This window comes from Oncorhynchus mykiss, chromosome 30, assembly GCF_057628025.1.
Source record: "Oncorhynchus mykiss isolate SJ-2025 chromosome 30, ASM5762802v1, whole genome shotgun sequence".
In the NCBI taxonomy this organism is placed as follows: domain Eukaryota; kingdom Metazoa; phylum Chordata; class Actinopteri; order Salmoniformes; family Salmonidae; genus Oncorhynchus; species Oncorhynchus mykiss.
The window spans coordinates 41,564,273-41,591,644 of record NC_143051.1 but is presented as its reverse complement, the minus strand read 5'-3'; the positions used below and the strand labels follow the sequence as shown (position 1 = coordinate 41,591,644).

Below are 27,372 nucleotides of genomic sequence, written 5' to 3'. Positions count from 1 at the left end.
ATGACTACTGGGGCCATGTCTCCAGCAGCTCTTTGTTTTTTCAATGGATGTAACTTTAATATGAAGACGCTCTTAGCTGGGAGGTGACATTCATAATTAGGCTAAACGTGACAATTTCTTATTTCTACAGGGTTCACCCAGGGGAACCAGTTCGGGCTCAACGCAGAGAGCCAGGACTGTCGGACACCCTGACAATTTCCTGTGATGTGGAGAGAGACTCAACTCATGGCAACCAGATCATATGCTACACCGGGCAGGCTTTTGACAGGTGTTATCAGGATTTAGATCTTAAAATGACATACTGTAGGTCTATTGTTTTCCTTACCATGGAAGCAGTCTATGAACAAGGTAAGGCAAGCAATATTGGGTGAACAATAAAGAAGTTTCTAACGAATGAAAACAAACCCTGCACTTTCGGATTCAGATAATTATTTTATTTTTTTAAACCCATTCTTATGTCCTTTTTACAGAAATGCCTCAAGATGTATGTGATTTATGTCAGTGTGGATGGGATGCCTATTCCCAATGACAATATCCATCGTGGCTCTAACAAGCCTTTAGCCTCCAGCCTCTATGTAAGTGACGTGGGATAAACACTTAGTACAGAAGGTCATAAGCTTATGTTCTTGAAAGAGGGTTAATGGCATGTGAACCTTATAAATTAGATCTCTGGAGACGGGGATGGGGTCGAGTGGGTAGGTTGACGGTAGGCTGGACCTCACTAGCCACAGGACTCATCTGGAGAGAGAGGGGAGACAGAGGTCAAGGCGTAGGGTAGTTCTGTGTGAGTGAGACCAGTGGACTTAATAGGCTGAGTGAATGTGGAGCGGATGTTGTCATCCTTCTTTTTAAAATGGTTGACAAAGTCATCATTAGAGAGGGAGTGGGAGTGGGTGCACTAACAGTGTGCAATAACAGTGTTTAACATGACTTTTGAATAAATACCTAATCTCTGTACATCATACAAATAATTATCTGTAAGGGAATGAACCCGGGTCTGTAGTAACGCCTCTGGCACTGTGATGCAGTGCCTTAGATCGCTACGCTACTTGGGAGCCCCCCCCCCCCTAACTTTTCTGATTAAAGAAAACAATAATACGTTTTATTTCTTTTTAGACAAGACTGTAAATACTGTGATCATAATTTAGGACATTTATTCCAAAGTACTCCCACACATAATAGAGAGTTATATGTGATTTTGTAGAAATGTAAGCAAGGTTTCTAGTTGATGATTCCTGCTGTGAGGGTTTCCTCTGTAGGCTCCATCGGTAATCATTGTCAACTGCACAAATATCATAACTGCATATTAAACAAATATTACATTTTTATTATCACACCTAAAAACCCAAAATACAAAACATACATAATATACCTACATACTGTATGTATACTATACATTAATACATAATTTCAAACATTGCAAACAATTAGCTAGCCACTCTTTTATATTAACAGAAACATTGACATATACAGTAAAATGTAGGTCCTTCCAGCTCATTCAGTAGCCTTGCTCTAGGTTTGAGTCCAGGTAGTTAGCGATGTCATCATAGTCAGCCTCTGAGGAGGACTGGTTGGGGTCAGGAGAGTTCAGGTGGCCCTCCTCCTCATAATCACCACTGTTCCCATCAGCCACTCCTGGGTGACAAACCATGAAAAACAGAATACAGTGTCAGAAAATAGAGTAACATCCCAAATCCCTTATTGTCAAAATAGAGAAGAGGAGAAAAGAGATAAGAGAAGAGATGAGAAGAAAGAACAGCTTGTTACCCTGGTCATGTGAATGGGTTTGATCAGGGTTCCTTGAAGGTATTGTGGGAGAAAGATGTACATATAGGGAGGAACATAATACTGTAACACAAGAGAAAGATACACTTAGAGTGCATTTGCCATTCTGGTAAAATGCATTGGCTATTGTATAGGACAGGAGGCCAGAGTAAGGACATGAGAGCATAGGATAGCTGGACATACCAAGGTCAGAGGGACATACAAAGGAGGGGGTCAGCCAAATGACCAACTGATGGACTATAGACATAGGCCATATATTTTTAGGACATGAAGATGCTGAAGGAATGTCAGAAGAGACACATAGTCTACGAGTCCTAATAAGGACAGACATACCAAAGAACACACCAGGCTGAACGTAAGGGGGCCCATAGCATAAGATAGGCATGTATTATTTTTGGGACATGAAGAGGTCCTGTCACCATTATAACTTAACTGAAAGCGGATATGGGCGTTAGCGAGCTGAACAAGCAGGATGCACAGATTGGGATATAATGGTGGCAGATGGACTGAGGGAAGTAACTTCATTTGCATGTGGGATGGACTCATATGTTGTTTGTGTATAAATCAGAGCCAGTGCTCTGGACAAGGGTGTGTTCCGCGGACCATCTAGGCTTCTGATATGTTTGTATTAAAAGCCTATATTGAATTCACAAGTTCTTGTAAGTGTTACATTTTGTTAAGATTCTCCATGTCATAACTTGGTGAGCTTTTACCAGGAGACCAAGGGATCGCAAAGACTGACGTTCCGGGCTGGTGATAGTTTCTTTGGACAATCTTGCAAACAAATGTGGCCACACAACTATAAAAAGGTAAGCTTGTTCTTATGTAGTTGAAATGTTTGTATAGATTGCTTCAGAGATCCTGTCTCAGCGAGAAGGGCGTCACGTAGGTCTCTCTTTAAAATTTCCTAAAAACCCAGTAAATGTTGAAAAACTTTTGAATTCAATGAATTGCATGCATGTGTGATTTTGGGGGTTGTTAAAAATAGATAAATAAACATATGTGCAGGTGTAAGGACTAAGTGACTAGGGGCTGTGAACCTTGCGGGTGTCGGGCATTTAGCGGAGGGGGCATGCACTCGTTCTGATCGGCCGGTTCAAACGGACCCACGTGTTTGGGTTGGTTGAGGGGAGTTGTTCCGTCTGATTCTGCTTGGCCGGGCTCCACTGTCTCGGGATTTGTTTTGGGATGTGTGTACAACACAGCCCAATCAACCTGAGCGAGCGACTTGGGTCGAGTGTGTGTGATTCGGACTGCCCCCCTCACCAGACCATTCATTTGGGGACCTTGTGGTGCGGTTGTTTGCGCTCTATGGCTGAAATTGCATATGTGGGACAGCCCATACGGTCAAAACAGATAAAGTAGGTAGAAAAATCCTGTAATACCGCGTCAATAAAGTTAGTAGAAGGGCTGAATGGACAGGTTATTTATGAATACAGCTCTAAAAGAATAGAGATCTGCATAAATAAGTAGTTAGAAAAATCCTGTAATACCGCTTCAATAAAATTAGTAGAAGGACTGCATGGACAGGTTACTTATGAATACAGCTCTAAAAGAATAGAGATCTGCATAAATAAGTAGTTAGGAAAATCCACGAATACCGCCCTTTATTAAAAGAGATTAGAAAAAGGGGTCTGCTTGGGTGGTGTATTCACGGTTACCGCCTTTAGAAGAGAGAGAGGGACTGCTCAGGTGAATAGATAGGGAGCGGAAGAACTCTGACAGATTTGGCTGGGTTCAACTGCAAAATAAATCCTGCGGATAAAACGCTCTGTCTCACTAAACGGGGGTCTGTAAAATCGGTAGGTCACGCCACAATATTGATCTAATACGAAACGAAGAACAATATGAGGTGGGTGAGTAGGATATGAAGATAGGCTAAGAGTATGAGAAATTATAGAAATGTTTCTGGCTTATGTTAAGAAAGTGAATTAAGTTTAGAAACTATAGATTGGTTTAGGTAAAACAAAGGGAATGAATGAACGAACGTGAATAAAGAAATTGAACGAATGAAAAGAAACTAATGAATGACAATTCTTTGTGATGAATGAGCAGATTAGAAAAAAGAGGAAGAACAGGCTGTGTGTCTGTGACCAACTGGTAGGAAGAGGAATGCGCAGGCCTCTTTGACAGTTAACTGAGTGTAATTTGAGAAAGAGAGTGCATTTAACTCTCACTGGGAAGAGGAACGAAATCGATAAATATTGGGCAAAATAAGTTATACATAAGGATAAAACATTGACTGGATAATGTGTTAAACGACCATTGTAAAAAATACAATAGGTGTTAAAAAGAGGTATTAAACAAGGCATGGATAGTATATAACGGATGCGAAGTAGGAAGAAAGAACTTAAAAATATACAGATAAACTAAAATATACTGGTTAAAATAAATCTAGGCGGTCTAGAATAAAGTGACAAAACTGCATGAGAGACACCAAAACAGAAGTCTAGAACACATATTAAAAATATCACGAGCCCTGTAAACGAAATAGGAGGAAAACAGCAGGCGACTCTGGCACTCTGTAGCAACAGAGGCTGCAATTTAAAAATAGCCTGAAGGACAGGAGAGACTTTGTTTAAAACCATGAATCAGGAATTAAACAGTAAAATAGGCTAAGAGAGAATATAGCAAGCGGATAAATAAAGAGATAAGAAAGTGCAGACATTATAAATAGCTGAATTAGAAGGAAAATTATATGAAATGGGATTTAATACACTGAATAAAGTTAAAGTAATAGAATAAGCAAACTAATAAAATGATGATAGTAATGATATCTGTGAAAGGGAAAACACAGTGGGATTTGAGGTACTGTACTAGAATAAGACATTAAGGCTTCTGTAGTATTCAGTAATACAGTTGTAGACATTATAGAGTAGGCTTTAATAGGAGGTATTAAGTGCTGTAACTAATGAATTATTATCTGGGAAAGTGGGTGGCCCTACCTTGGGAAATAGTTAATAAAAGGGAGTGTTTAGGAAAAAGAAATAAATAGTGGCATGGAAACAAATGAACTGTTTCTCCCTGGAATATAGAGATAGCGAAATTTAATAAAGCCATAGAGTCGCTGAAAGAAGCGCACGTTAATTCTTCCAATTCGGCTTGAATATGAAAGAGCAAACTGGATAATGTAGGGCAACATTACCCGGTAAACAGGATAAATAAAATCATGAATTGGAACAATCACATAAAACCATAACAAGAAGCTTAACTTACCAGCGTTTTGATGTTAATTAACATTCTATCATCAGAAAATACATTACGATGGGGGACAGATATGATTCTGCTTGCCCTCGCAGATGTGCGAGTGGTTTGTAGAGCTATAGAAAATATCTAAGCGTAAGAAGTGGTAGATCAGGAGCTAACAAGTATGGGGGAAGAATGAGTGTCAGGTGACCCTGGAACTTAGTGCGGTAGCAGAGAATGCCGCTATATAGGAGTTTGCATCCTTTTCAAAAGAGCAACAACTAATCGTTTTGAGGTTAGTAAGAATGGAATTTTCACCAAGCGGTGTATAGTCTCTGATCGATCAATAAGTGGTTCATAGAGAGTACAGTTTATATGTGATGAAATACGTACTAGATCACGTTTTACCTAACTTCTAGTAAGGTACCGATGTGATTTACTAATAGCCCCACTTGGAATCATTTTGCATTGAAACAACAGTTTCAGTGGTGATAAAATACGTGGAGAAGTTGTTATTAGCGTCAAAAGACAGAAAATAAACGTATATGGGAAATCACCAACGTGGTAAAATTAGTTCGAAGAAAAGCTAAATGTAATATATGGGTGTTTTCAATTTCTAAGGGTAAGATACAGATAACCGACCAGGAAGAAACTATGCGTTCTGTGCATGGCTAAAACTTTTATCGCATGCTCAGGAAAAGTAAGGGGATTTTAGTTTTGTTAGACATTCTATAGCGTCATTCTCTGAAACTGCTAAGACGCTTATAGAATAAAATCAATATATATGTAATACTATTGGCTTGCTGATTTAAAAGGTAACATTGTGAATGTTAACGAAATGTACATTTCTTTTCCAGAAAAAAGGGGTTACATTTTCTCTGGTCAAAATGTCATTGGAGACTGTGGTACTGAGGAAAGCAGTTAGAGATATTCGGCCACTTTAAAAGTCTTAGTATCTGGATAAGGCTATAACTGGAGTTCCGGATAAGTGAGGCCAGCTCATGTGTGTTCTTGGCCTATATGCGATAGTGGATTTCCTTTGGAAGGTTTTTTTCAATTCAGTTTCAAATTGGATATGGAGAAGGATGGAAATGTTTTTGAAAATGTATTTACGTTGTTTCTAAAGAAAAGGGAGTGGAAACATTTTAATGGTGTCAAATGCCCTGAACCCTAAGAATTTCCCGTGAAGACTGATCAACTTCACTAGAAATGGTTGGAACAGGTGGGATTTAATTATAAAATGATTGAGAAACACCAGTCTCTATTCAAAGTGTACCATCACTTTGAAATTATATTATTATTATATATTTCCTTGGGAAAATGATGAAGAGTTGTAATCTTAAATTGACTAGTTATTCAAATAGGTTTATTTTTTATTTATAACAGTGACTCCAAATGGTTTATTGGAGTGTGTGTCTCTGCGAGGGTTATGTTGATAACTACATCATCTGTAACTTGTCTGAGAGATCGCCAGTAGAATAAGGGAGTTATCATGGAATGTGACGTCAGAATGCTTTAATGCATGGGAGAGATTATCACCACAACAAGCGTGTGTGAAACTCAAACCCACCCTACTGGCTGAATAGTGAGGGACAACTGTGTCTGATGACCTGTGAACTGTATCTAAAATAGACATGCTGGAATGATATGTGCTGGGAGAAGAAAGACTAAAGGGGATTAGGCTAATGACCTTTTATTACCAGGCCACTCATGATAGAAAAGAGACAAAAGGGCGTATTGGAAAATAGATATTACTGGTACTAAAAGTTTTTAGTATAATGTTAATTATTAAAGGGATGATGTATTGAATTGAGAAGGTCAAATTTGAGTTAAAGTAAGCACTAACGACTGTTATCCTGAATATTGGGTTGGACAATTTATAAACAACATTTAGTTATGATTTGGATATAGGACTGTTTAAATTTACTAGGCTAGGGAAGCTCTGGAAACTAATCCTGAGACAGGTTGATTGACAGAACTTGCAGAATATTAGATTAAAGGTTTTTGTTTCTTTTGTTTTACAATGTCATTGTAATTGGAGTGAAACATTGGAATGATATAAGTAATTGAATAAAAGGTATAGTCTGTTGTGCGATAACACCCAAGGATGAAGAAGAAAGAGACCAATATGGGCATAGAGCGAAACGGATGGACGTTTTCCCCAGGTTTAATTACATTACAAATAGTGGTAATTTATTGCAAATATGCAGTTATTATAATTTACTTTACTATTTTTTCTTGTTTGGTCAATTTATTTTTGTTTTGAGGAAAATAAGTGTGTATATTGTTCCTGAGGAGTGACTGATATTAATTGACTAAAAATGATTTGAGAATGTTTAAGTATGTATCAAACTATGGAAGGAAATTATGAGTAGTGACTTATGTGTTATGGGTTAGAAAAACTGTAACTACATTGGGGGCTCATACATGAAGGTTATGGTAGCGGATGGGTGTTATTTATAGATACAATGTATATTAATAGACAAGATAACTCACAGAAAAGGAAGGACAGTTGGTCTTGTAAAAATATAGGGATATAAAATATAGGGACAATTCTAAAAGTAAATAGAACATTACACATACCTAGATTATGGTAAAAGTAATAAGTAGTGGCATTTTGAACACTAGAGCAAAAGTTTACTAAGAAACTTATGACTTAGTTTTGTTAGGATTGGATATTCTTCCAACTGGAAGACACTTGACTGATTACATGTTATTCTTACAGCAGTTGCTGTAGGGACCATAATTTGGCTATCATTATGAATATTTTTGTGGCAGGAGGCCAGGTATTTGAGACAGAATGTTTACATAGGGCTGTTATTTAAAAATTAAGATTTAGTGATCTTGCTATAAGAAGAAAGTCTGTTGTCAGGAAATAACCCATGTGTTAGTGTGTATGTCCCCAGGAAAAAACAGCACATAAGAGGCCAGATGGAAGGGCATGGGCTGAATTATGGAGACTGAGTGTACATCAAGATACACCAGGCTGGGGGTATACTTCTTACAGCTCCTGCAGTGGTAAATATCGTCATGTCTCTCTTTGGTGGGTGCATAAGTCTCACAAGAAGTAAGGTCCAGCTGAATAATGGGTGAGCTTGAAAACATCATGACAGAGGACGTGAAACAAGAGAGAGAGAGAGAGAGAGAGAGAGAGAGAGAGAGAGAGAGAAATACTAGATTCCACTGTAGAAATACTGGGTTGAGTTTGGGGGTTACTTGTTTTATTTGTTAATGTATCATGTGAAAAAGGATAGATGTTAGGGTAGTTGTACTCTAAACAACATGTTGAAGGCTTGATGTGAAAGCCCATTCAGTGTTGAATTACTTCAAGAAGAAATAATGTTGATTAAAGTTATGCGCATGCTTATCAGTTGAAATAGAGCAGATGGGGAACTAAGTAAAAAATTACATGATTTGGGAACACCTCTCAGAACCTGGGGCCGAAAGGGGAAGACTGGGTAAAAGCACGAGGAAGCTTATCAGGGCTTTCATTTTTTGTGGAGTCCAGCAGAAAAGTATCCTGGAGGCATAGAGTCAGGTGAAGAGAGAGTGGGAATTGTCATGGTCTCAGATTTCAGTATTCATGAATATATTCATGCATAACACATAACATTGTCAATACTGTTATGTTTTGTCCTTTGTTTTCCAATTCTTATGTTTAGGAAACCAGATGGAGAAGGGTTCGCCAGCTTCAGCTGGAATGTCAGTTTGTGTAATGAGTGATGGAAGTAAGAGAATGTATGGTGTAATCATATAACAGAGGCCATAAGTCTCTAAGTCTGAATGCCTCACAGAAAGAAGGCAGAAACTTGAACCAGGACGAGAGGTTCCACATCTGATGATCCAAGGGGACCAGAAGGATCTAGTCTATGTTCAAGTGTTCCGGAGGAAGTGGGATCAACCGAGGAGAGAAGGACCCTACGAGGAGGCCGCAGCAACAAACACGGCCGTCCAAGTGAAAGGAAGCAAGATGTGGTACCATGGTACCATCTGAATCACTGCACCTGAGTCCCAACAGAAAGAAGGACACAACCATATAGATATGAGGACACAGAGGATGCTGATCCATCAGGCAGGAGCTCGGAAGAGCAGGAACAGCGAAAGCAATCGAGACGCCAGGGAGGAGCCAAGAGAACAGCGAACCAAGTAAAAGCCAAAAAACGTCAGGTGCACCGCCTAAGGCGCCCAGAAGAAGATGAAGGAGAGACAACACTGGAGAGAGAACCTGCAAACAACCCGAATTCACTCCCGTGGGGCAAGAGAGTCCAGGGATGGGAGGGAGTAACATGCCTGATACTCTGATGACATACCTGTTGTGGCAGACCTCTTTGACAGAAGCCCTCCACAGTGGGACCCCGAAGTACCACCTGCAGAATGGGAACATCTCTTCCCTAAAATTGACACCCTTCCAGAGGGAAGCCCAGTCCGGCCTGAGGAGGGAGCCTTAGGGGAAGAAAGAGGAGGAGAGGCCTCACAAGGAACAGAAGGAGAGACCCCACAAAGAGGAGGAAAAGTCCAGCAAGCTGAAGAAAATGGGGATTTCCCCAAAATTGACTTTTCAGCTCTTGAATTGTCTCCTTAACAGACACTTGAAGTTAGAACCACAGAAGAACAATGACATTGACATAACAGAAGTAACAGTGAACGCTATAATAGAAATACCAGACTCACACACGATCAAGATGTAGGGTGGAAACAGGAAGAGAAGAGCGGAACCAGTCAAACAATCTAAAAAGACTGACAAGGTTAGAAGCTCTGTTCCACCTCAACACATAACTGAAACAGGAGAACAGAAGACAAAAGGATCAAACCCTTACCGGAGATTGCATCCGGTGGAGGGACACATCATCAAACAAGGGAGAAGTAATTTGGGACTCAAAAGGATGTGACCTGACGTTAACCAAAGAAGTAGACGAGTGGGTGCTCACCATGAATCAGACTGAACCAGTTGAAGGTGAAGAATTAATAGTTGAAATAACGAGAACAAGATCGACCGAAGGGAGTAGCACCTCTGTCATTAGAATTGGTCTTACGCCAATACCTAAACAGGAAGAGCCTGTGGTAGCTAGAACGATAACAACAGTGGAAGCTGCTGTGAAGACCACAGTAGCTACCACTAAGATAACATCAACTTCCCTTACCAAGCAGTCCACTGTACTCACAAAGAAACCTAAAGCATCAGAACCAGGAGGGTTCTTTACTGACATTTGGAACTTTTTGACAAACTCTAATGATATACCTCAAGACAAAAACATTGTAGAATCGACAGATATCTCAGAATCAGAACCACTCAAGGACACCACACGAGAAGAAGTAGTGAAGAACGAGTGGTACGAATGGGCTAAGTATAAAGCAAAAACAAACATAGGATGGACAATTGTATTTTGTGTAGAAAATCACCTTTGTCTGATCTTTTGATAGTACCTGAACTTGCATTATTTGAAGAATGTGTTAAATGCAAAATGTTCAATATTCAGAGAAAATACTACATTCCTTTGTGTAACATAGAATTCAGTTTGGCACTAGGTAACACTAAAGGCAGAAGTGAATTAAATAAAAATATGTTGGGAGAACATGAATGTGCAACATAAGAACTGAATTGAATGATCGTCATAATGATGGGTTTACTATTGTAAAAAGAAAAGAAAGGGAAAAATAAATAAATAAATGAATGTTTCTACAGCATAATGGGATGGATGTGGGAAACACTATAGTTAATCTTTATCCTACCCCCTCCTTTTTCGAACATTCTGTTAAAAATCGCGCAACTTTTCAGCGTCCTGCTACTCATGCCAGGAATATAGTATATGCATATGATTAGTATGTGTGGATAGAAAACACTCTGAAGTTTCTAAAACTGGTTAAATCACGGCTGTGACTATAACAGAGTGTGTGTTTCATCGAAAAGCGCAAGAAAAACTGGTCACTGAAATCTGAAAAAAGTATCCATGCGCCCCTTTCATGGATTATTTAAAGGAAACCAAATTTAATATGGAGACGGATGCAATTCCTACAGCTTCCACACGATGTCGCCAAAAACGTCATTTTCATTGACAAAAATCCATTGAGACATTACGAATAGATCCTTGATTCCATCCAGCCTACCTCAATCGATTTTGGAAGATTGAAAAATGGACACTGTTTTCTTTTGTAGCTGCTATTGAATACAGATCGCCCAGTGATCAATTTGATCGCTTATTAACGTTTACAAATACCTAAAGTTGGGTTATAAAAGTAGGTTGAAGTTTTTTGTCAAAGAATATAGGCAACTTATATCATTTTTAAACATGACGTTGCGTGTTGGAAGAGAGCTTTTTTCGTGATGCAGACAGGCCATACAAATTGATATTTTGGGCATTCATGGACGGATTTAATCGGGAAAAAGACCAATTTGTGATGTTTATGGGACATATAGGAGTGCCAACAAAGAATATCATCAAAGGTAATGAATGTTTTATATTTTATTTCTGCGTTTTGGGTAGCGCCGGCTACCGCAAAATCTGTTGTTTACGTGTCGTGCTGGTATTTTGGGGGGTGCATGCTATCAGATAATAGCTTCTCATGCTTTCGCCGAAAAGCATTTTAAAAATCTGACTTGTTGGCTAGATTCACAACGAGTGTAGCTTTAATTCAATACCCTACATGTATATTTTAATGAACGTTTGAGTTTTAACGAGTACATTTAGCATTTAGCGTAGCGCATTTGCATTTCCAGGTGCCTACTTGAGACGCAGACGTCTCAAGTAGGAGCAAGAAGTTTTAATTGAATAAACTATTTGGGTGTTAGAAACTGCAGGAGTTAGTCAATTTGATAAAGTAATGATTGTAAAACACAAAGGTAAAATGTGGTAATATAACTCAAGTAACATTATATCTTGAAATGTTAAAGAATCAGGATTAAGGAATAGCTGATTGTTTCTGGATGTGTGGGCATACTACATGCTCATTGCTTTTCACAATATAATGATTGATTATAAGTGTTTTATTCTTTACAGACTAGATCTTTTACTCCTATCTATGTTATTGTTTGGAGATGTTTGGTCTAGTTGGGTTTTGTAAGTCTTTTATGTTTCAAATAGGATCTGGAGATGTATGGTCCAGGTGATTTGTAAGCTTTATTTTTGTTAATCAACTGGTGGTATTGGCCTCCACCCTATATGTCCTTTTAGTATACATTTTGGTTCTAAATAAGCACCAGAGGAGGGTTTTGTGGGAGAAAGATGTACATATAGGGAGGAACATAATACTGTAACACAAGAGAAAGATACACTTAGAGTGCATTTGCCATTCTGGTAAAATGCATTGGCTATTGTATAGGACAGGAGGCCAGAGTAAGGCCTCAGGAGGCCATGAGAGCATAGGACAGCTGGACATACCAAGGTCAGAGGGACATACAAAGGAGGGGGTCAGCCAAATGACCAACTGATGGACTATAGACATAGGCCATATATTTTTAGGACATGAAGATGCTGAAGGAATGTCAGAAGAGACACATAGTCTACGAGTCCTAATAAGGACAGACATACTAAAGAACACACCAGGCTGAACGTAAGGGGGCCCATAGTATAAGATAGGCATGTATTATTTTTGGGACATGAAGAGGTCCTGTCACCATTATAACTTAACTGAAAGCGGATATGGGCGAGCTGAACAAGCAGGATGCACAGAATGGGATATAATGGTGGCAGATGGACTGAGGGAAGTAACTTCATTTGCATGTGGGATGGACTCATATGTTGTATTTGTATAAATCAGAGCCAGTGCTCTGGACAAGGGTGTGTTCCGCGGACCATCTAGGCTTCTGATATGTTTGTATTAAAAGCCTATATTGAATTCACAAGTTCTTGTAAGTGTTACATTTTGTTAAGATTCTCCACGACAGTATCAGGTGGTTATTTGCATTGTGGGTAACTGGAGGTTGCCATGGATCCATTCCTTCTGGGAGAGAAAAATAAAGGTACAGCTTGAATAGAAAATTAACTAAGCAATTGAAACATTAACACAGTGACTTGTTTGCAGTGCTGTCTGCTCCTATTGAATCCATAGGGACTGGCATTTTTCCATGTCGGGTCCCATAAAGTTAGGAAAAAGTCAGGGACATACCTGATGTCACTAGATTCTCTACATCTTTGCCTGTGTTTTCATAGCATTCCTCGGAGGAGGTGCTGGAAGAATCAAAGGAGTCCACTGCAGCAGAAGTAAACACAAATCATCATTAGATTGTCTCATCCTTTTCACTGAATTGTTCATTCTTGAGTTCAAAAGATGACCCTCTGGGAAGGTGACTGACGAGCAACCTTAGTTGCTATTGGAGAAGGAAGGGGTGGGAAACATGGTTTCCAGGAGTAGGGGGGGGGGGGGCGATTGGATGGAGACATGTTGGCTGGGTGGGTTTGGGGGAATGGGATGGGAGGTATAAGCCCATTATTAATTTTTATACTGAATTTATTATTCCTTAAACTCTATTTATTTCTTACTGTTATTTTTATTTTGGTTAGCAGCCTACTTGTACATGTTTTATAAACTTAAACATTGAATGGTATAATGTACCTTTAACCCCCCCTATCAAAAAATTGACATAACAAATAAAACAAATAAAAAGTGACCCTCACCACTTGGGGGCCCCTATATTGCATCCTGGATCTTGGTCAACAATGCCTCCTATGAAAACGGTATGGTTGTATCCTGCATGTGCTACATTGCTGGTGAATAACTCACATTTAAAACTGATTTGCTATCAAATGTTGTGCATTTGTGTCTGTCATGTAGGACAGGCATTGAGACCGTTATTGGAGTGCACCACTAAATATGGACTCACCTTCCTCAGATAGACTGTCCAGAGCTGTAACCCTCATAAAAGGGTTCCTGGTATCTTGTTTGTATCGTATAGAATCTGAATTACAAGTGAGAGTTAAGATATATTAGCTACACAACAGTGGAGGCTGCTGAGAGGATAACGGCTGATAATAATGGCTGGACCAGCGCAAATGGAATGGCATCAAACACATAGCAGACATGTATTTGATACCTTTCCACTCATTCCGCTCCAGCCATTACCACAAGCCCATCATCCCCAATGAAGGTGCCACCAACCTCCTGTGCTACACAAATATGAGTAGTGTAGTCCAAAATGATTGTGTATTTTGGAGTCTTGATTAGCCCTTCTGAAGTGCAATGCTTAGATAAAGTATGTAAGAATTAAATGTGATTTGGGAGAAAAAAATACACTGTTTACTCTGAAAGGTGGTCATATGCACAGCTGCCTCGGTGCTTAGATCACACTGCTCATAGTCTGTATCCACTGAGGTGCTGTCCACACTACTCTGGGTCCACTGATATCTGGGATTTGATGGGACTGCAAAGCAAAACAAAAGAGAAATGAAACAATGTTCACTATCTTTACAGAGAGTTACCAAAAATGTTATACAAATCAAAACAGATTTGATAATATGAGGCAATGTGGGTCTAGATGAAGTAGTAGCTCTGTACAGAGGAAAACAGGGTCAAAGAGGCGTGTTCTAATTCACTAACCATCATTTTCTGTTGGGCTGCTGGTTGTGACCTTGATGAGATTCACAGAGTCCCGGTAGTCGTTGTCATGCTCAGTTGGCATTTGCAGGTTAGCATGTCGGTGCTGGACTAAGAGAGCTATGGACAGTAAAAACACATGCTGTAATATTAGAGTATCAGCTTCTATCCAATCCAAAATTATCTATATTGGATTATATAGGTGATTCTACAGAAATGATGCAAATTGCAGTCCCACCCCAAAATAACTATTTAAAAAAGGAAATTTATTTACGTGTTGATATGGTCTTAATTAATTGAATACAAGGCAATAACAAACATATTGTTAAATTAATATAGTACAAAGTCATTGTTTATACATATATTTCTATAGAGGTCGCTGTCCTAAACCCGGACTCCTAAACGTAATGTTTAAAAATAAAAGCAATTAAGGATTTCTGTAATTTTTTAACACCATTTCAGAGCATCTTGAGTTGTTCTATTATTACATTGAAATATGCTAATCTAATTTGTAGTTGTGTGTGTGTGTATATATATATATATATATATATATATATATATATATATATATATATATAAAAAACGTTTTGGGGCAGAAATGCCTTCTCGAACATGTGAACTTTCATGTGCCTCTGTAAATACGGATAAAATTGTGAAATTATGAGACTAGTTGGTTTAGCCCCAGAAAAAGTCAGCAGCCTTCCCGCTAGCCATGATTGGCTGAGATAATTAGTGGGCTGGACATGCCAAGAGAGGAGTTCGGACTGGTCTGCCATGTAGCGTGCTTCTGTCTATAAAATGAGCTGGTCAGTATGTGTAGGTAATCCTTTCTACCATGGCTTTTTTGAAAGATATCACATAGTAGAACAGCACAAGTGTTGCTTTCCACTTTCTGGAGGACAGAGTTTTGAAATCAGTGGACTTAAGAGTTTGGATAGCTAAGAAGATGGAGAAAATTCTGGCGTTTGATCGCAAAAATGCAGACGGAGTTGAAAACAGAACACACAGGCTGTTGTATAAAATATCTGTCAAACTAAGGGCAAACATGTAATCCGTGACAAAGAGGGAGAAGCGCCCAGCCGTGCATACGGGTAAGACAGTCTAGCTCGCTACATTTTCAGATATTACACATTTCTAATTTTGTCAGAAAGTTGTTTTCATTTCAAGTTAAAGTGTACTGTTAGGTAGCTAGCTAACGTTAGCTGGCTGGCTAGCTAGCAAACGTTACTTGTATGATCTCTGTAGTAATATTATTTGTATCTCAGAGCCATTTGCATTGCTAGTTATAGCCAATGTTAGTTAGTTAACATTGAACCTGGTTGGTTAGCTACGTGCAGATTCATGCAGGGTAGTAACGTTATGAGTTGGGATTATGATTCATTATTTAGCTAGCTAGCTACATGTCTAAGCAAAAGACTCCACTTTGCAAGTAACTATTTCAATAGAACATTTATGATGTCACTGCAACAACTGTGTCATGTATTGTCATGTTGTGTCTTGTTTCTGTCCTTTCCCTTCACCCTGTCTCCCTCTGCTGGTCGTTATTAGGTTACCTTTTCTCCCCCTCTTTCCCCCAGCTGTTCCTTGTCTCTTCCTAACTACCTCGTCACCCCTTTTCCCACCTGTTCCCTTTTTCCCTCTGATTAGTCCTCTATATCTTTCTCTGTTTTTGTTCCTGTCTTTGTCGGATTCTTGTTTGTGTTTTTCATGCCTGAACCAGACTATCGTCATGTTTGCTGCAACCTTGTCCTGTCCTGTCGGAATCTGCCGGTCCATCTGAGCCTACCTATGTTTTGTTATTAAAGAAGTTCTGTTTACGTTAATTCGCTTTTGGGTCCTCATTCACGCACCGTAACAGAAGAATCCGACCAGTTGCCCCCCTCTCCGCATCACTACCATCTTCCTACCATCTTCCTCTGCCGGCTCGGGTGCTGAGCCTATGCAGCTGGGAGGTATCCGCATCTCGACTAAGGAGAGGGAACGGAGAATCACCAACCGCCTCTGTCTCTATTGCGGTTCTGCTGGTCATTTTGTCACTTCATGTCCAGTAAAAGCCAGAGCTCATCAGTAAGCGGAGGGCTACTGGTGAGCGCTACTACTCCTGTCTCTCCTTCAAGATCCTGCACTACCTTGTCGGTCCATCTACGCTGGACCGGTTCGTCAGCTTCCTGCAGTGCCTTAATAGACTCTGGGGCGGAGGGCTGTTTTATGAACATGACATTCCTCTCAGACAGTTAAGGGAGTCCACGGCCTTGTTCGCCCTGGATGGTAGTCCTCTCCCCAGGATTCAGCGTGAGACGCTACCTTTAACCCTCACTGTTTCTGGTAATCATAGCGAAACCATTTCTTTTTTAATTTTTCGTTCACCTTTTACACCTGTTGTTTTGGGCCATCCCTGGCTAGTTTGTCATAATCCTTCCATTAATTGGTCTAGTAATTCTATCCTCTCCTGGAACGTCTCTTGTCATGTGAAATGTTTAATGTCTGCTATCCCTCCTGTTTCCTCTGTCTCTTCTTCACAGGAGGAGCCTGGTGATTTGACAGGGGTGCCGGAGGAATATCACGATCTGCGCACGGTGTTCAGTCGGTCCAGGGCCACCTCTCTTCCCCCACACCGGTCGTATGATTGTAGTATTGATCTCCTTCCGGGAACCACTCCCCCCCGGGGTAGACTATACTCTCTGTCGGCTCCCGAACGTAAGGCTCTCGAAGATTATTTGTCTGTAGCTCTTGCCGCCGGTACCATAGTCCCCTCCTCCTCTCCCGCCGGAGCGGGGGTTTTTTTTGTTAAGAAGAAGGACGGGTCCCTGCGCCCCTGCATAGATTATCGAGGGCTGAATGACATAACAGTGAAGAATCGTTATCCGCTTCCTCTTATGTCTTCAGCCTTCGAGATCCTGCAGGGAGCCAGGTTTTTCACTAAGTTGGACCTTCGTAACGCTTACCATCTCGTGCGCATCAGGGAGGGGGACGAGTGGAAGACGGCGTTTAACACTCCGTTAGGGCACTTTGAATACCGGGTTCTTCCTTTCGGCCTCGCTAACGCTCCAGCTGTCTTTCAGGCATTAGTCAATGATGTCCTGAGAGACATGCTGAACATCTTTGTTTTCGTTTACCTTGACGATATCCTGATTTTTTCACCGTCACTCCAGATTCATGTTCAGCACGTTCGACGTGTCCTCCAGCGCCTTTTAGAGAATTGTCTTTTTGTGAAGGCTGAGAAGTGCTCTTTTCATGCCTCCTCCGTCACATTTCTCGGTTCTGTTATTTCCGCTGAAGGCATTAAGATGGATCCCGCTAAGGTCCAAGCTGTCATTGATTGGCCCGTCCCTAAGTCACGCGTCGAGCTGCAGCGCTTTCTCGGCTTCGCGAACTTCTATCGTCGTTTCATCCGTAATTTCGGTCAGGTGGCAGCTCCTCTCACAGCCCTTACTTCTGTCAAGACGTGCTTTAAGTGGTCCGTTTCCGCCCAGGGAGCTTTTGATCTCCTCAAGAATCGTTTTACATCCGCACCTATCCTTGTTACACCTGACGTCACTAGACAGTTCGTTGTCGAGGTTGACGCGTCAGAGGTGGGCGTGGGAGCCATTCTTTCTCAGCGCTCCCTCTCTGACGACAAGGTCCACCCTTGCGCGTATTTTTCTCATCGCCTGTCGCCGTCGGAACGTAACTATGATGTGGGAAACCGCGAACTGCTCGCCATCCGCTTAGCCCTAGGCGAATGGCGACAGTGGTTGGAGGGGGCGACCGTTCCTTTTGTCGTTTGGACTGACCATAGGAACCTTGAGTACATCCGTTCTGCCAAACGACTTAATGCGCGTCAGGCGCGCTGGGCGCTGTTTTTCGCTCGTTTCGAGTTCGTGATTTCTTATCGTCCGGGCTCTAAGAACACCAAGCCTGATGCTTTATCTCGTCTCTTCAGTTCTTCAGTAGCCTCCACTGACCCCGAGGGGATTCTCCCTGAGGGGCGTGTTGTCGGGTTGACTGTCTGGGGAATTGAGAGGCAGGTAAAGCAAGCACTCACTCAAACTCCGTCGCCGCGCGCTTGTCCTAGGAACCTTCTTTTTGTTCCCGTTCCTACTCGTCTGGCCGTACCTCAGTGGGCTCACTCTGCCAAGTTAGCCGGCCATCCTGGCGTTCGGGGTACGCTTGCTTCCATTCGCCAGCGTTTTTGGTGGCCCACCCGGGAGCATGACACGCGTCGCTTCGTGGCTGCTTGTTCGGTCTGCGCGCAGACTAAGTCCGGTAACTCCCCTCCTGCTGGCCGTCTCAGGCCGCTTCCCATTCCCTCTCGACCGTGGTCTCACATCGCCTTAGATTTTGTCACCGGACTGCCTTCGTCAGCGGGGAAGACTGTTATTCTTACGGTTGTCGACAGGTTCTCTAAGGCGGCTCATTTTATTCCCCTTGCTAAGCTTCCTTCTGCTAAAGAGACGGCACAAATCATCATCGAGAATGTTTTCAGAATTCATGGCCTTCCGTCAGACGTCGTTTCGGACAGAGGTCCGCAATTCACGTCTCAATTTTGGAGGGAGTTTTGCCGTTTGATTGGGGCTTCCGTCAGTCTCTCTTCCGGCTTTCACCCCCAGTCTAACGGTCAAGCAGAACGGGCCAATCAGACTATTGGTCGCATCTTACGCAGTCTTTCTTTTCGCAACCCTGCGTCTTGGTCAGAACAGCTCCCCTGGGCAGAATACGCCCACAACTCGCTTCCTTCATCTGCAACCGGGCTATCTCCTTTTCAGAGTAGCCTCGGGTACCAGCCTCCGCTGTTCTCATCTCAGTTCGCCGAGTCCAGCGTCCCCTCCGCTCAGGCTTTTGTCCAACGTTGCGAGCGCACCTGGAAGAGGGTCAGGTCTGCACTTTGCCGTTATAGGGCGCAGACTGTGAGAGCTGCTAATAAGCGTAGAACTAAGAGTCCTAGATATTGTCGCGGTCAGAGAGTTTGGCTCTCCACTCAGAACCTTCCCCTCAAGACCGCTTCTCGCAAGTTGACCCCGCGGTTCATTGGTCCGTTCCGTATTTCTCGGATCATTAATCCTGTCGCAGTGCGACTTCTTCTTCCGCGATATCTTCGTCGCGTCCACCCGGTCTTCCATGTCTCCTGTGTCAAGCCCGTTCTTCGCGCCCCCGCTCGTCTTCCCCCCCCCCCCCCATCCTTGTCGAGGGCGCACCCATCTACAGGGTCCGTAGGATTTTGGACATGCGTCCTCGGGGCCGTGGTCATCAGTACCTAGTAGATTGGGAGGGGTACGGTCCTGAGGAGAGGAGTTGGGTTCCCTCTCGGGACGTGCTGGACCGTGCGCTGATCGATGATTTCCTCCGTTGCCGCCAGGTTTCCTCCTCGAGTGCGCCAGGAGGCGCTCGGTGAGTGGAGGGGTACTGTCATGTATTGTCATGTTGTGTCTTGTTTCTGTCCTTTCCCTTCACCCTGTCTCCCTCTGCTGGTCGTTATTAGGTTACCTTTTCTCCCCCTCTTTCCCCCAGCTGTTCCTTGTCTCCTCCTAACTACCTCGTCACCCCTTTTCCCACCTGTTCCCTTTTTCCCTCTGATTAGTCCTCTATATCTCTCTCTGTTTTTGTTCCTGTCTTTGTCGGATTCTTGTTTGTGTTTTTCATGCCTGAACCAGACTATCGTCATGTTTGCTGCAACCTTGTCCTGTCCTGTCGGAATCTGCCGGTCCATCTGAGCCTACCTATGTTTTGTTATTAAAGAAGTTCTGTTTACGTTAATTCGCTTTTGGGTCCTCATTCACGCACCGTAACAAACTGTTGATAGACGTAACTGGTAAATTCGCTCTGGCTATCTACTCCGTTTTCAGAGCACTTTTGTCTGAGTGTGCCAGAGCGCAGAATAACTGATGTATTTACGAACGCTCAACACACATTGAATATGGCCGGTGTCAGTAAAGGTTGGCAAAAGAGCGTAATTAAATTGTTGCCAGCAGCACAGTTGCAGTCACCAACGGATAATATAAAAACATCCTAACAGCTCTGCTAGGGCGAGTAAAATAGTCAGAGTGAGTTGTTCTCTCATTTGTGTCTGGAAGTAGATAGCAAGCTAGCCAACATTACCCAGGTAGCTTGGGTGCTTGACTGCTGCTGTTAGGTCAGAATGCTCGGATCAACCCTACTCCTCAGCGAAAAAGTCCAGTGTGCACTCTGAACGCTCTGAAAGCGAAGCGCTCTGACAATGCTCTAAGTTTACGAACGCCCAGAGCACACTCTTTCACTCAATATTAAATTTACGAACACACCCGTAGTATAAACCAGCTTTTAGTCTTGAAATATTTGGTTGTTTAGTACATAGTCGCACATGTAAATCCTTAAAAAGATGGGTGGGGTTAAAGTTTAAGAGGGTGTGAACAACACTGAATGGGTGTAGACAAAGAAGAGCTCTCCAGTAGGTACCAAAACATTCAAAGGCCATTTTCTCAAAAGTGAAGTAACAAGTTAATCAACTTTCAAAGCAGAATTACTTTCCAATTGTTCCTCAACTGTAGTGTAGGATATATAATTTTCCAGCTCTGGGTCTCTACTTTTATCCAATGTAAAAAATGTTGCTACATAAGACCGAATCGAGCCAGTTGGTCACATATATCAAATATGCAATAGAAACAAAGTGTGTGAGTAGTACTGTATATATGTCTATCATACATATGTTGTAAGAAATGTGCGCTGGTTTGGGAAAAATAGGATACAAATTAGATATTTTTTCCAATCCCCAATTTGCATCACTTCTGTAGAATAAACCATTTACAAAGCTATATTACAGTATGAACTGCCAGATACATGGACATATGATGCATGGAGATCACTGAATGTATGTGGCAGTTTGGGACCAACCATCTCTCCTCCTGTAGTGGCAGCAAAGCAGAGCGTTTGTGACCAGAGCCATGAGCAAAAGGAAGGAAAGGGAGATGCACCCCAGCAGCTCTAGGGACATGGAGAATGGGAAGCCATCATTTGAAACACTGGCTGTAGTCACTGGGCCTATTAAGTAAACAAAATACAGGAACAAAATACAATTTTACACACATTTGATCTTGAATATATTACATTCTCAAAAGCCTGAATAGTTTTGTCAATCTTAAAATTCAGACTCAGGTTTAACTTTTTCACCTGGCCTCCTGCTTAATACTGTTGTAGTTGCTTCTGTTGTAACTGGAAGATATCGTCCATGTGATTCTATGAGAAAAAGTACAGTAGAAAATATTTGTTTCTGCTTCAAGTATCACATGTCCTTCAGTGGTTTGTCAGAGTCTCTCTGAAAAACCTAAATTGTGCTCACTGTATACATTAATTAAATATTTATTTAGTGCACAAATAATCTCACTTACCACTACAAATAAGTCCAGCCGCTTTAGAGTCAACGCACAATGTTGTCTTGTTGGCATACTCCTTACACTGCCAAAGGTCTGTGTGATTTGGAAAGCATTGGTAGTACCACAGGGTACTATCATTGTGAGTGAAAGGGGGTATGAAAGCTAGAAAATGAACTGGCTCCCCACAGCCCAACATGGAACACACCATTGAGGCTTCCTCCTTCCCCCAGCAGGTATCACACACTGTCCCCCATGATCCATTACGGTGGATCTCCACTTTACCAGAACAGCGGTCCACACCTCCGGTCAGCCTCACTGCCTTCAGCTCTGTAAAGGAGGAAGAGAAAAGAGGGACCAAGAAGATCTTTAGATAAATAAGGGGAATCTGGCCTGTTATATATTTAATAATGTTTGTTGTGGGTATGAAACATCATGGTGAGAGTTACCTGAGCATACCACCCCAGCATCCTCCTTGTGCCCACAGTCATGGCTTTCATCTGACGCTGGGCACTGCCACAGGTTTTCCTCTTTGCCAGTACATTTCAGCTCATCCAGGTAGATGGGATCCTTGCCCTGAGGGAAGGCACCATCCTGCCCTGTCACACTCAAAGCATACCCACAGCCAAGCTGGGCACATACCACATCAGCGTCCCTCAAGTCCCACTCATCGTCACACACCGTGCCCCACTGCTGCCCCTCTCTCCACAGCTCTACACGTCCAGCACAGCGGTGCTCGCCTCCAGCCAGCCTCACAGCCTGATGCTCTACAACCACAGACACAGGTACTGTATATGAGTTTCAATAAACATGATTTGCTCTACTCAAGCCCTAGAGTTAGGGTTAGTGTGCAACTCATGTGATTCAGCTTGAAAAACTACAGTGCCTTGCAAAAGTATTCGGCCCCCTTGAACTTTGCGAACTTTTGCCACATTTCAGGCTTCAAACATAAAGATATAAAACTGTATTTTTTTGTGAAGAATCAACAACAAGTGGGACACAATCATGAAGTGGAACGACATTTATTGGATATTTCAAACTTTTTTAACAAATCAAAAACTGAAAAATTGGGCGTGCTAAATTATTCGGCCCCTTTACTTTCAGTGCAGCAAACTCTCTCCAGAAGTTCAGTGAGGATCTCTGAATGATCCAATGTTGACCTAAATGACTAATGAGGATAAATACAATCCACCTGTGTGTAATCAAGTCTCCGTATAAATGCACCTGCACTGTGATAGTCTCAGAGGTCCGTTAAAAGCGCAGAGAGCATCATGAAGAACAAGGAACACACCAGGCAGGTCCGAGATACTGTTGTAAAGAAGTTTAAAGCCGGATTTGGATACAGAAAGATTTCCCAAGCTTTAAACATCCCAAGGAGCACTGTGCAAGCGATAATATTGAAATGGAAGGAGTATCAGACCACTGCAAATCTACCAAGACCTGGCCGTCCCTCTAAACTTTCAGCTCTTACAAGAGGAAGACTGATCAGAGATGCAGCCAAGAGGCCCATGATCACTCTGGATGAACTACAGAGATCTACAGCAGAGGTGGGAGACTCTGTCCATAGGACAACAATCAGTCGTATATTGCACAAATCTGGCCTTTATGGAAGAGTGGCAAGAAGAAAGCCATTTCTTAAAGATATCCATAAAAAGTGTCGTTTAAAGTTTGCCACAAGCCACCTGGGTGACACACCAAACATGTGGAAGAAGGTGCTCTGGTCAGATGAAACCAAAATTGAACTTTTTGGCAACAATGCAAAACGTTATGTTTGGCGTAAAAGCAACACAGCTGAACACACCATCCCCACTGTCAAACATGGTGGTGGCAGCATCATGGTTTGGGCCTGCTTTTCTTCAGCAGGGACAGGGAAGATGGTTAAAATTGATGGGAAGATGGATGGAGCCAAATACAGGACCATTCTGGAAGAAAACCTGATGGAGTCTGCAAAAGACCTGAGACTGGGACGGAGATTTGTCTTCCAACAAGACAATGATCCAAAACATAAAGCAAAATCTACAATGTAATGGTTAAAAAATAAACATATCCAGGTGTTAGAATGGCCAAGTCAAAGTCCAGACCTGAATCCAATCGAGAATGTTTGGAAAGAACTGAAAACTGCTGTTCACAAATGCTCTCCATCCAACCTCACTGAGCTCGAGCTGTTTTGCAAGGAGGAATGGGAAAAAATGTCAGTCTCTCGATGTGCAAAACTGATAGAGACATACCCCAAGCGACTTACAGCTGTAATCGCAGAAAAAGGTGGCGCTACAAAGTATTAACTTAAGGGGGCTGAATAATTTTGCACGCCCAATTTTTCAGTTTTTGATTTGTTAAAAAAGTTTGAAATATCAAATAAATGTCGTTCCACTTCATGATTGTGTCCCACTTGTTGTTGATTCTTCACAAAAAAATACAGTTTTATATCTTTATGTTTGAAGCCTGAAATGTGGCAAAAGGTCGCAAAGTTCAAGGGGGCCGAATACTTTCGCAAGGCACTGTATGTGATGTAATGCATATGGTACATTTGTAGAAAATAACAGACTGTATGATCAACAATATAAAGTATCCTATTATAATTTTAAATGTATTTTGTGAAATGAGAGCATATGATGAAATGCCTGTCTAGTCAAACTGTCTTACCACAAACGACATCGGACACCATTGTGCAATTAATCCTCACAACATGGGAACAGTTCTGAAGATGATATTCATGGTAGGTGCAGTTTGTGAGGCAGGTACTGTTGGGTGGTGCGCTGGTCTCATTAAGACTGTAGACTCCACCACAGCCAAGTTCCATACAGATCTGATGGGCTACTTGGTCTCTGGACTCTGCAGTGAATGTGACTGAAGTCCATATCTCATCTCTAAGGATCCTGGGACTCCAGGAGCATGCATTGGATTGTTGAGTTATATAGGGCTCAGCTGTGAATGAGACATTTTAAGTGAATGAAGTCTAACTATTAAACGATATCACTAAATTAAATCGCAATGGTATAAGAGTGGGAGGGATTGAATGATTCCATATGTAGGCTGTATTTGTAACATAATGGATGGTCATACTTTATAGAGAGAAAACGTTATGGGTATTAATGTGCAGAATCCAGGAACATTTAAGATCTTGATGAGTGGGTGAAATAGTTTTACAACATAGCACTGTAATTTAGTGCCTATCAAACTCTTGGTTGGAATGCACCTGCAAAGTTCAAACACAGCAGCAAAGCCTTAACCACCTCCACATCCTGTTTGACATTCTTTTGACACTGAACAAAAACATTCATACGGAGAGCACACAATAGGGTTTAACCAAGCACAAGTGGTTTCAAACTCTGCACCAAATGCTTTATTAATGCTCTGAGAACTGGATAATTTGGGGTGGTCTGGTCATGATGCATGAGAGTGTCTGTGAATGATGGAGTAAAAGGACATGTGAAACTCAAAGCCAGCAGTAATGAATGGAGATATTTTTGTAGAAGTGTGTGTGGCTTTGTCAGAAAATAAAAATAAATATAGCAACTCACTTTGATTCTTATTAAGCTCTGATTGTGATGCCTTTTTTCCAGTTTGAGAGGAGTCATCTTTATATGCTGAAAGAAAGTTGAAAAATGGCACATCCCTTTAGATCACAGATATAGCAATGAAATGTACCATTATTTCATTGGTTAGAGTGTCAATGCTATTGTGACCTCCTTTGACCACTAGGACTTCCCACATGGAAGACTTTCAAACTAACCACTTGACCAAGCACTATCCTTTGTTGTTAATCCAGCATGTGAGATGCATGTGTAAAATTACTTGAGCCACAAAGCCCTGTGGCCTAACCACCTGCTTACTGTACAAAGTAGTTAGTGGTAGTAGTTTATTATATTTTCCATGTAGGCCGTACAGTGTTTATTATTACATTAAAAGTAAAACAAAAATAAGGGTTATCCAGCTAGCACATTTGGTTCCTTGGAAGTTGTGGGGACATGTGTTATTGGTTTCCCATTGGTTTTGAGAACAAAGACATGAGTTTCATGACCGGGAAAACATTTTGTTAAACATTCTGAGAACGGAAGTGAACATTTTGCCTGTTCTGGGAACGTTGGATTTGAGGTTTTATTAAAGTTCTGAGAACAAAAATTATAGGTCATTTGAAGGTAATTAAATAAAGTTCTAAGAACATATTTCGATAAGACTTTTAATAACACTGCTAGCTTAGTTTGGGTTAACTCCCAGCACAGATCAAAATTATTTTGCTTTGGCATTAATCATGCAAAAACATTTTTAAATGATTGTGGCACAGCATCAATATGATTCAAACCAATTACCTTTTGTTCTCTAGTAATTTAGTCCACTGTGCCACCAGGATGGAGTGAGCATGCCATGTTGTTTTTAACTCATAACAAAGCGGTTAATTTTAGTCTATTCAAACATTTAAGTAGAACCATGAGGAAACCTGCAGAAAATGTTATGCTGAAGTACTGAAATTCCTACAGAAAAGGTTACTTTTACTGTAAATATTAAACAAGTAAATCAAAAAGAATAGTTCATAAAGAAATGATTGTGTAGAGTGGCATCTATTACCTTGACAAGATTGAAGCGTTTGGAGGATTAAAATGAGTTTCACCAAATTCATAGTGTATTTGTCTATTCAGACACACTATTGGAAAATAAAACAATGAAAACAGGAAAATGTAAGTTTCCCTTGATATCTAGCTCTGATCACTGCATAACCCCAAACTGTGTGAAAATGTCATCCGGAGCGCTCCTTTCTGTGCCTGTACAATGCGTGGTTTCCTCTCTTGTTCCTCTGGCATAGGCCATCAATTCACATTTCCTCTGTAACACCAAATAGCTAGTGTGTGCTCACATAGGCCTACTCACAACATATGAAATATGTCAAGAAACTAAGAACACCTGATTGGGTCTGTCACTAAAAGACCAGTCCAGTCCAAGTTCATTATTAGAACAATGTCAAATATTTTAAATCTAATTTTAAATTCATTATTTTTTTTGTTTGATTAACCTGAATTTAGTTGGTTAGAATTTGATTGACCCTGCCAACAGTCATAGTTGTTTGTCATCAGAAATGTAATGTGGGCGGGAAATTAATGTAGAGAATTTATGATTCAAAAACTGTATATCATGGTAGTCAACGATAGTACAGGCTACTTACTGTACTGTCTAAAAAGGGCTTCAGTTTTTTTTATACCCTTACCTGAGGCAGAACGAAATACAACCATCTCTAATGCCTCTAATTTATTACATTGATTGTTGAGAGGGAAAAAAACTTGATAGATACTGTGACACCCCCTAAACTCAAAACTTCCAGAATAATGTTGGGCTGAAGGTGGGGTGGGCCACATTATCATGTTTCAGGGAAGACCCAGATGCAGACAATGTCGAAGTAACAAAAGTTTATTACTAGAACAGGGGCAGGCAAAATGACAGGACAAGGGCATGCAGAGGTCAATATTCCAGATCAGCAACAGACAAACGGAGAACACAGGTATACAGTTCCTTGCAAAAGTATTCATCTCTCTTGGTGTTTTTCCTATGTTGTTGCATT

At 41.4% G+C, this 27,372-nt stretch overlaps 1 protein-coding gene across 2 annotated transcripts; it reads right to left on the bottom strand.

Moving 5' to 3' along the window:
- Positions 1-1,306: 1,306 nt before the first annotated feature.
- LOC110515899 (T-cell differentiation antigen CD6) lies at positions 1,307-26,665 on the bottom strand. Of its 2 annotated transcripts, XM_090228332.1 has the most exons (16): positions 26,388-26,665; positions 25,343-25,408; positions 24,465-24,746; positions 22,271-22,588; positions 21,840-22,151; positions 21,622-21,687; positions 21,346-21,492; positions 14,503-14,619; positions 14,207-14,326; positions 13,790-13,864; positions 13,591-13,665; positions 13,075-13,164; positions 12,849-12,909; positions 9,145-9,147; positions 1,768-1,799; positions 1,307-1,635 (listed from the first exon to the last, which is right to left on the bottom strand). In XM_090228332.1, the coding sequence occupies exons 1-16, from the start codon at positions 26,437-26,439 to the stop codon at positions 1,499-1,501; spliced, it is 1,953 nt and encodes a 650-aa protein (XP_090084458.1). In that variant the 5' UTR covers positions 26,440-26,665; the 3' UTR covers positions 1,307-1,498. The 2 variants fall into 2 exon arrangements, with proteins under 2 accessions (XP_090084458.1, XP_036826861.1); XM_036970966.2 differs by lacking the exons at positions 1,768-1,799; positions 9,145-9,147; positions 12,849-12,909; positions 13,591-13,665 and having other exon boundaries at positions 13,075-13,158.
- Between the last annotated feature and the right edge of the window lie 707 nt (positions 26,666-27,372).

Bases quoted from the DNA above. Each gene is read 5' to 3' on its own strand.
- LOC110515899 (XM_090228332.1), bottom strand. From the start codon at position 26,439: ATGAATTTGGTGAAACTCATTTTAATCCTCCAAACGCTTCAATCTTGT. The intron at 21,688-21,839 runs GTAAGTGAGATT...TTTTTCTCATAG, and splicing joins GGCTGGACTTATTTGTAGTG to AATCACATGGACGATATCTT. The intron at 13,666-13,789 runs GTGAGTCCATAT...CCAGCAATGTAG, and splicing joins GGACAGTCTATCTGAGGAAG to CACATGCAGGATACAACCAT.